Source organism: Lacerta agilis, chromosome 14, assembly GCF_009819535.1.
Source record: "Lacerta agilis isolate rLacAgi1 chromosome 14, rLacAgi1.pri, whole genome shotgun sequence".
Classification (NCBI taxonomy): Eukaryota; Metazoa; Chordata; class Lepidosauria; order Squamata; family Lacertidae; genus Lacerta; species Lacerta agilis.
Window position 1 is genome coordinate 18,897,455 of NC_046325.1, and position 9,982 is coordinate 18,907,436.

The following is a 9,982-nucleotide window of genomic DNA, read 5'->3' on the forward strand; positions in this document are numbered from 1 at the left end:
AAATTAAATCAGAGAAAAGAATGCTAACAATGTATGCCCTTACAGCGGCCAGAATTCTCTTAGCAAGAAATTGGAAGAACGAGAATAACCCCACAATATATGATTGGCAAGCTTTAATGACAGAATATATGCAGTTAGCGGTAATGACGGGAAGAATGAGAGGTCAATTCAATCAAAAGACACAAAAGGAATGGGAAGGTTTTATTGACTACTTAAACCAGTACAATAACATCAAAATTTCCTGGCAATAGGAAGGTGAAATCTATATACGTATTGAATATCAACATATTATTAGAAAGTAAGAGAAGACCAAATTGGATGTAACAAGACCTGTGTGAGAAAAAGGGTTAAGATAAAGAAACAAAGAGTGTAAACGGAAGTCAAGCGTATGTAATTGTATTGTAATAATGTTGTAAGTTGTAACCTTAATCTAGACTTTCTGCCTTTTTTTTCTTTTTCTTTTTTCCTTTTCCTAATTTCTCCTTCCCCTTCCCCCTTTTTCTATTTTCTTCCTATCCTTTTTCCGTTTGTCTTCTGAACGCCCTTTTAGGATTAGTCCTTCTTTTTAAATACTGTCAAATTATGTGGGGGTTGTACCTTTTTCTTTATGTGTGCTTTGAAATGATTGTGTATTCTGTTTTTGTTGTTTAATAAAAATTAAAAAAAAATAAATAACATAAAAGGCCGAACAAGACTGAAAAAAAAAAACCCAAAAACCAAGGCGCAGTTTCTGATTGGCTGCAGGAGCTTCCTACACTCAATCGGAAGCCGTGGAAGCTGTGTCGGACATTCGGCTTCCGAAAAATGTTCGCAAACTGAAACACGCACTTCCGAGTTTGCGCCAGTCAGGAGCCGATTTGTTCGACAACTAAGCTGTTCGGGAACCAAAGTACCACTGTAATCTGCAACGTCTCCCTCTAGTGGCCATCCCCAGACTTGCAGGACCTCAACATCTCTTTCTTCTCCTTGCAGCTCGCCCAGAACTTCATATGGTCACAAGGCCACCAGGGAAGACGTTCTTGGTAGCTGAGTGCCTAGTATGTGGGTTTTACCCACAAAACATTGAAGTGCAGTGGCTACAAAATGGGAAGCCAATACAAGAGAGAATATATGAGTCGAAACTTGTAAAGAATCCTAATGAAACGTTCTCAACCGGAAGCGTCTTCTTCCCAAAGCAGGGCCTTTTTGCAGCCAATTATACCTGCCAGGTACAACACGAAGCACTGGAGGCACCACTGGAGGAGACGATCCCCTGGGAGCCAGAAGGTGAGGGTGATGTGATTACTCACCCCTCATCCCCAGAATGTAGTACCAAATCACATGGGCTAAAACTTAAATCTGCATCTCCAGCTGAATCTCCTCCAGCTCCAGGATACTTTGGATCACATATGGGTTGGCTGCTAGGACTTCTTGGACTCGTTTTGGGACTTTGCCTAGGAGGTGGAGCGATGTTGATATACCTAAGACGCAGAGGTGAGTTGGGTTGCTGGGAGTGGTGGCAGAAAGGGCAGCAGAGTCCATGGGGAGGCAAAGCTGCAATGCTTGGGCACAAGACTGCAGGTTGCAGTTTGGAGGCACCTGATTATTGCATTCTCTCTCTCTCTCTTAGCAGGCAAGTACGACCAAGCTGCGCCGAATGACCAAACCCTCCTGAAGAAGATGGGAGAAGATGCCGAAAGCCAGGAGGGAAAAGCCAGATGAAGTTTTTGGTATCTAACAGTCCACGGAATGACATTTTGGCAAAGGGTTGTTCCAGGCAATGTAATATGGTTGCATTTTATTATGTATTTCCTAAAAAAAGCATTTCCAGTATGATAATTGCAGGAGGCTTCATTTTAAACTCAAGGCAATTTAAATACCAGTAATTTGAAATCAACCTTACATTCTAAGATTATATATATATATAGTAGAGCTCTGTAGACTTCGGGAATTCAAAGAAACAGTATGATAATTGCAGGAGGCTTCATTTTAAACTTAAGGGCGATTTAAATCATTTAAAATCAACCTTTCCTTATCTTAATCATCATATTCTATCATAAACCTTAACAAACAATTTCTTATAAAATCTAAACTTATGCTTTGTGCTTTTTTAAGATAATTGTGTTATCTTTAATGGAAGTTAATATTTTTGGTTTTTTTAGAAAAAAGTTGTTAAGAAAGTAAAATATGGATTTAAAACCGAAGGTGAAAAGACAGGGGAAGTCAAACGTCAAGATTCGGAAATAGAAATTTTTTCTTTAGGTATATAAACAAGAAGAAGAATCCTGGCAATATATGTATTTGTATTTGTTTAATATTTGTAGGTGTGGGTTTGGGTGTCTGTTGTGTTATGAAAATGCTAATAAATTCTTCATTAAAAAAAATCAACCTTTCCTTTCTGAAACTTTATAAATATAGTATAGTATGGATATACTTTAGTTTCACCTGTACCAAGTTATATTTCTTATTTTTTTTGTATTCTGAATTCTGTATGGAAAAACAAATTTTCAATAAAGAAAAGAATTCCAGATCTGTAGTAATTCAGATGTAGCATTGTAGTTATAGATGACCCCAGTCTATGGCTCAAGGGTTGCAGGAAGCAACTGGGGTTCTCCCTCCTTAGTTACTGTTTTGCACCTGGAGTCAGTCAGTGCAGCTTGGAATTCTAGTTAAGAAAAAAAACAACAGACACAGCCCTGAAGTCTGCGAACCCCCTGCTAGAGGCCATGCACATCATAGCAAAATTCTCCCTCTGTGATATTTTGCTCCTTCATACTCAGATAATAATATCAGGTCATTTGATAAATTGCTAAGAGAAGCAACAAGTGCTTCTCCAGTGAGTGGCATGTCTGAAATCCTAGGGTTTATTCAAAACTGAAGCACAACTCTCGTTCCCACTGTCAAATGCTGAGACTTAGCCCTGAAAAGTATTCAAGTGTGCTTTTTGACAGAAGAATACTTGGGAGGTTTGGAACCAACTTACCGGTACTAACATACAGCATCGCAGTCCTTCTGTTTACTCGTGAGGTTTTGACATGCAAAGGAAACTGCCTTATGCCAAGTCAGACCATTGGTCTATCTAGCTCAGTGCAGTCTACACTGACAGGCAGCAGCTGCCCAGGATTTTAGACAGGGAATATTCCCAGCCCTGCCTGGAGATGCCAGGGATTGAATTTAGGACCTTCTGTGTTCTAAACAGATGCTCTATTGCTGAGCTGTGGCCCTTGCCCAATATTTTTAATTCTGATTTTTCGAGGATTTCTAAAGTGTGTAAACATTACTATTGCTTTTCAATTGTGTATTTCTAAATATATTTAGAAGACGCTGGTTTTATTTATACATTTCTTCTTTATGTAGATCCCACATGGGACGGTATCCTTTTTCATTACCACTTTCAATTCATGGGTCTATTGTTCTTAAGGAGTGTTATAAGAAATCAAGGAGGAACCACACTAATATGCACATAGACAGGAGTGCATTTAAGCGTGGTTCCTCAAAAACAACAGACAATCCGATTTTAGATTGCATGCTTATTCCCATGCAAGTTGGCATATGTTCTATTTTCACTGACATGAGCAATAATATATATAGTGTCCATTTTTAAGGCACTACAGAATGACTTTTTACTCTTTTATTATGGGTTTTCTAATAACCTGCAGATGTGGCTTTGCTTTTAAATTATGGTATAATTTTTTTGCTTAAAAAGACTATTTCAGGTTGAAACACATTCAAGCCTTTGATACCTTTTCATACACAGGCATCAAACTGTTATAATCAACTTCGTGGTTATTTATCAAATATTGATCTTTAGGCTCAGTATGCATATTAAGTTTTATTCCATTACATGTTTTAGCATATATTTCACTTAACCTCTATGTCCACTTTAGCCTGAAAAACATGCAAAGGAACATAAGAAGCTGCCTTATATTGTCAGATCCTTGGCTTACCCAATTCAGTACTTTCTGCACTGACTGGCAGCAATTCCCCAAGGTTTCACGGATAGGTCTCTTTCAGCTCCTTAAATCAGGCATGGCCAAACTTGGCCCTCCAGCTGTTTTCAGACGATAACTCCCATCATCCCTAGCTAACAGGAACAATGGTCAGGGATGATGGGAATTGTAGTCCCAAAACAGCTGGAGGGAATCAACAACAACAATAACAACGGCAAAGACTTTGGGAGAGGCAGGGCAAGGGAAACTACAGTTCCCAGGATTCTTAGCGCGCTGCAGCGGAGGAGGAGGCTTGATTCGAAACCTTTATTGGGTGGCGGCGGTGGAGGACAGAAGCGTCAGGCGTGACGAAAAGGGCGGGCTGTCAAACAAAACCAATAAAGAGAGCTTGATGCCGCCGCTATGGCGGAGACGGTAAATACGCGCGGGAGGGAAGGGCGTGTGTGTGTTTAGGGGTGGTGGGGCACTTTCGTGCTCGCGTGGCGCCTTCGCCTCACTTCCCCGTTGCCTCTTGCAGGTGGGTCCCTGCTCCAGCAGCGACTCGGAGCCGGAGGGGACCTCCAGGAAGCCCCCCATCAAGCGCCGCCGCATCCTCCCCACTGACATCGGCGTGGCCGCCGTCCCCGTCTACTCCAGCAAGGCGAGTGCCGCGCGGCGATGGCGCCTCTCTCTCTCTCTCTCCCCTTCAGCCGGAAGGGGAAAAGGAAAGAAGACTTGCCAGGGCTGCTTGCAGACGTCAGCGGCGAGACAGTCCTTCAGCCCAAGCTGAAAAGTTGGGAAAGGAAAGGGGGTCAGGGAGGGAGGAGGGGGGAAAAGCTAACTACATTGCATTCGTGCTCTCGGGGCTTTCAGTGAAGGTTCATTTCTCTTCAGTGAATGACCGAACCAAAATACTTAACCCTTCTGCTTTCGCTGTTGTTACAGCATTATTATATCTCACTGCACAACTTCTTTATCGGTGCTGGGGGGGGGGGAGAACTCAGGAGTGCTTTATTTTTAGTTCACTTCCCAATAGCTCCAGGGATTCCCTGTTTTTTGCTTACTTGATTTAGACACTTCCTCCACTCCTCTCTATCAACACACTTTTGGCTGGATTGAACCCTGATGTCCTAGCACCTACCTTTGCAGAAACTAATCCACTTTCTTTTTCTAAATGGCTTACCAATACTGCTTTCTGCCTGCCCAAGTGTCCGGGGAGAAAAACTGAGTTGTTTTTTGTCCTTTCTCTCGCCCCCTGTTGACAGGTTCAGAACAGTCTCCATTTGTTCCCTGAGTCTCTGAAACTGCCTGTTCGAACCCCAGTGCTGTCTTCTGAACCCCAAGTCATTGACACATCAGATGAGGAGGAGAAGGAGGCTTCTACAAAGCAAGTGGAACAAGAAAAAAGGTCGGCTTCTTTCACTTCCTCTAACTAGCTGGTCTGGAATTCCCAATTAAAACCATATCTCTGTTGTTTCTCCCTCCAACAGACATGAAGCTCTTCCCCCTTCGCCGCCACCTCCACCGCAGCTCAAGAAACGACGCCATGGAGCTAAGTAAGAATCTGGGGTCTTCTGGAAGGGGGGTGGTGTTCTGTGGATTGGTGCTGTGCTGTGGTGGGGGAAGAGAAAGATAAGCCTTCAAGGCTTGTTGGGGAGGATTGGGATCTATAAAAAACCCCGTCACCCTGATTTGGCAGGCACAAAACATTTCTAAAGACATGGGTAGGCAAACTAAGGCCTGGGGGCCGGACCCAGCCCAATCACCTTCTAAATCCGGCCCATGGACGGTCTGGGAATCAGCATGTTTTTACATGAGTAGAATGTGTCTTTTTATTTAAAATGCATCTCTGGGTTATTTGTGGGGCCTTCCTGGTGTTTTTACATGAGTAGAATGTGTGCTTTTATTTAAAATGCATTGCTGGGTTATTTGAGGGGCATAGGAATTCGTTCACCCCCCCCCCCAAAAAAAAATATAGTCCAGCCCCTCCCTGCTGAAAAAGTTTGCTGACCCCTGTCTAAAGCCTTTTCTTGTGCATTTAGCTGGCTCATATATTGTGCCAGCTTTTGTTTTCTTGTACTCTGCAAGAGATTTGGCTTTCTGGGAGGGAAGGAGAGACAGGTTTCTTGGTGGTGGGAGGCTTAGATTAGCTAGTGTCCACTCCCATAAAGCCAAGCAGATCAGTGAAAGATGTATGTTGTACTATGTGTCTCAGGTTTACAAAACTTTGTGCTGGGTTTGCGGAACCTGTGGTCCTCTAGTCTAAATGCTGTTGGACTACAGCTTCCTCCATCCACACGAACCTTTAGCCATGCTGCCTAGGACTGGTGGGAGTCAAAAAAAACATAGGTGGGGCCACAGGTCTCCCCATCCCTGCTTTATGTCATCTCATTCTTTTAACCAAGCCCTAACAGTGTATGTCCCCAGAACACCTTTGCTAAGCTAATTTGTCCTGTACATATTTAACAGATGGGGCTCAGAGAGTGCCTCAGCCCAGTTCCCCATAGATAATCCATGACAGAGATGTGTTTTGAATCTGGTCTGTCAGTGGTCTGGTCCTCTAACTCACAACTTGTGGCTTTCAGAACTACTTTTCAGCAAAAGGTTTTGTTAGCAGGAGCATCCTACTCTCATGTAGGACCCTGGCAGGGACACATGCCCGACTGGCATATTCTCTCCCTCCTGGTCGATCGTTCAGGAGCTTCAAAAGCTTTCTTCTGCCTAAACATCACAGCGACTGATACCAAGAAGCATCAGCACACTTAGGGATCCGCAGAGTCTTCACAGCATGCGTAAACAGACTTCAGCAGCTCAGCATTTTGGCTAATCTACTTTATTTACATATAAACACACAGAGCACTGCAACATGGCTCCCTCTCTCTCTAGCATCAGACAGCAAAAAGAAAGAACAAAGAACAATAGTCCCACTTCACGGAACACAGTAATACAAACATCCTGTCTCCGTCACTTCCCACTCTGTGGAATGAAAACACATACCGTCATGTGATAGACAACAATCCCATGACTGCAGACATGGGGAATGAATATCCAACAGGTTTATGGTGATTAATACTTTAAGGTGGTATGTTTGCGATGTAGGCATCTTATTCCCACCTGTTTTATGGGGTTCTTTTTGTTCTGTTGTCTCCTCAGAAACTTACACCAGAAGCTCAGGAATCTAACATCCTCCCTCTCAGCTGCCAAGAAGACCTTGCAAGATGAGGAGCTCAGAGATGACGTGATCCTGATTGATGTGTTTGAGCCCTCTGAGTCCCAGGAATTGGTGCTAAAGATCCGGTGTCGGGCTGATCTCTACAAAGTTTCTGTTCAGATGGTGAGTTTCCATTGGGGGAAGAGCATCTGCTTTGCATGCAGGAAGTCCCACCTTATATCTCTGGCATTTCCAAGTAGGAAGAATTGGGAGAAACTTCCTGCCTGAAACACTGGGAGCCACTAGCAGTCTATGTAGTCTATATACTGCAGAGTCAAAATGCCCAACCAATGCTTTGTTCTTTCCCATCTGGTACAAGTATTCCATGGATCTTTTCCTGATAGCCCTGTTTAAAATTGTGAATGTTTTTTGTGAGTCTCAGGAATAGTATGGGATCTTTATTTATTTAAAATATTAACACCCCATTTTTCTTCCTGACAATTGGCCTCCGAGGCAGCTGAGAAGAATTGAAAACAATATTCTTTTTTAAAAGGCTGTGTTGGCTTGTGGAGGCAGGAAGATGATAATGATAGTGATAACTGGGAAATGTCCACTTTTCAGGACCTGGATGTTACTGCAGCAACATAAATAAGTGTTGAGATGTTTGTTTTCTGTTTGAAGGGTTTCTACCTGTATCTTCAGTCAAAAAATGGCTTGTGAGATACTGATAAAAATCAGTAAGAGAGTTCCGCCCTCGGGGCTTAAATTCTAAAAATCACAAAGGAAATGGAATTGGGGGAGAGAAGGAAAAAACAACCTTGGGCACTAAATGTCCTCCCTGGGCAATTGAGCAGGTAGTGTTTTCCTGGTGTATTGTGTTTTTTTTTCTAACTCCTTCAACTTTGCACCCCATAGACTGACCCCCTTCAACGAGTGATTGAGCACATGGCTCAGATGCTGAAGGTTCACAAAGACAGAATACTTCTCCTGTTCCAAGATCGCGAACTTGCAGCTGATGCCACCCCCCGTGTACTGGGCCTGGGTGTGGCTGATATAATCGGTGGGTAGTGGAATGGGTTTTTTTGTTTCCAAAGGGGTCTTCAGCCCCTTAAGTCTCTCTGTATGACTGTCGCCATCCTTGTCCTCTGAGTTGGGGCTGCTGATGCCCTGATTTCGCTCCCAATGGACCCCTTGCTCCTGTTCTCCTGCTTTGTTCCTAGACCCTGCTCTTCCATTATGAGAGCTAATCTGTGATCTAGTGGTCGGAAGTGATTGGGGAGACCCCACCTTCAAATCCCCATACAGCTCACCGGGTAATGCTGGGTCAGTCTGTGCCTCTCAACCTAATATACTCTACGATGGAATTGAGGGTTACATTGTGGGGGGATTGCTGTCTTGATCTCACTGGTTGTGTATCAATGTAATGTGGACTTCCTCCAGATTGTGTTGTGGAGACGACTAGCCAAGGGAGCAGTGATGCTGGAAACCTTCAACTCCGGGTGCAAGGGAAAGACAAAAGCTCACAAATGGAGTTTACAATCCAGAAGGTAAGGAGACTGTGGTTTGGGGGCAGAGGGCTACTTAGTGTTGATGGGGCAGTATTGCAGCTGTCCTTCTCTCTTGTTCCTGCAGGGGGAGCCATTGCAAAAACTTATGAGTCACTACCGTCAAGCCCAAGGTTTTGGCAGATGCAAACTTAAGTTCTATTTTGATGGACAGCGTTTGGCAGGAACCTGCACCCCTGAAGAGTTAGGGATGGAGTCTGGCGACGTCATTGAAGTATGGAGCTAGAAATCCTTCCATCTCTTCAAAGAGGCTGTGTCCCTGAGGGGTTTTTACTGTTTCACCTGGGCTCTGTGTTATGACCGACTTCATTGTGTCTAATGTCTGAGTGCAAGGGAAGCAGCCTCGTTTTTCTTAAACATTATAGGAGAGTGGTAATTTCTGTCTGATCCAGACACAGGGAGGGAAGACTGCATTCGAATGTCACGTTCCATCCACATGCCTGAAACTTATTTAATAAAGCAAATTTTATAACTGGCCCCCTTGGAGCAGAGTGGAAAGAAACCTCTCAGTTATAGTGAAAGCAATACAGATTCTGGAGGGCCAGTGTGCACTGAATAATTCTGTTTTGTTTAAATCAGTGACTCTTTTCCATTTGTTTTAATAATGCTGTATAATCCTGTTAACCGTTTTCTTTCATTACCTTTACTTGGTGGTAGTAAGCAAAACTGGATTATTTGAGACCTATAGTCCTTTTATTTCTATGCCAGATTTCCCAAACTTTCTTTTTCAAGGCTAGCCAACCTCTAGGATTGTTAGGCTGAAATTCCCATGACCACTGGCCATGCTTGCTGGCACTGCTGGAACCTGTAGCCAAACATCTGCAAGATATTACATTGTCTATATCTGTTTATATGTATCCCCACCCTGAATATGGGTTTTAAAAGCAAATTTGTAATCCATGTGTGCAGAGTATAAGTTGGCGTTGTGAATAGCTGCAGACTCAGAAGATACTATCTTACCTATACTCTTCCATGAACATCTAACTTACCAAACAATGTCTCTTGGTTATTTAATTGCTAAATTTGTACCTCCTTTTTTATTGGAGTCCTCCCTACAGCCACTGGCAGAGGAAGAGGAGTGTGGGGAGAGCGCACTGCCCCCGGCAGCGCGATCCCAGTGGGGTGCCATCGCGGCTCCCCCCCCCACCAGCGCTGTGCGCCCCGCCCCCCCAGGACGCATTCCAGCCCCGCCCCCGCCTGCTCTCCACCCCTCCAGTGCTGGAGCATTAAGCTCCGCCACTGCCTACAGCAAATAAGATATGGAATGAATCCGTTTAAAAAGCAGTATTTTTTCAAAGTAACACAGAACCAGTCCACCAGGATTCTGATGTTGTCTCTGCCTCCCTTCCTACTTTTTC

General features: G+C 43.7%; 1 protein-coding gene across 1 annotated transcript; it reads left to right on the forward strand.

Moving 5' to 3' along the window:
* The first annotated feature begins 4,240 nt into the window (after nucleotides 1-4,240).
* On the forward strand, nucleotides 4,241-9,556 carry NFATC2IP (nuclear factor of activated T cells 2 interacting protein). The gene is made up of 8 exons (XM_033169937.1): nucleotides 4,241-4,343; nucleotides 4,447-4,569; nucleotides 5,174-5,316; nucleotides 5,399-5,464; nucleotides 7,062-7,242; nucleotides 7,975-8,119; nucleotides 8,500-8,606; nucleotides 8,692-9,556. Exons 1-8 carry the CDS (start codon nucleotides 4,332-4,334, stop codon nucleotides 8,848-8,850), a joined length of 936 nt encoding a protein of 311 aa, XP_033025828.1. The 5' UTR covers nucleotides 4,241-4,331; the 3' UTR covers nucleotides 8,851-9,556.
* Nucleotides 9,557-9,982: the final 426 nt, after the last annotated feature.

Bases quoted from the DNA above. Each gene is read 5' to 3' on its own strand.
- NFATC2IP (XM_033169937.1), top strand. The intron at 4,570-5,173 runs GCGAGTGCCGCG...CCCTGTTGACAG, and splicing joins TCCCCGTCTACTCCAGCAAG to GTTCAGAACAGTCTCCATTT. The intron at 5,317-5,398 runs GTCGGCTTCTTT...TCCCTCCAACAG, and splicing joins CAAGTGGAACAAGAAAAAAG to ACATGAAGCTCTTCCCCCTT.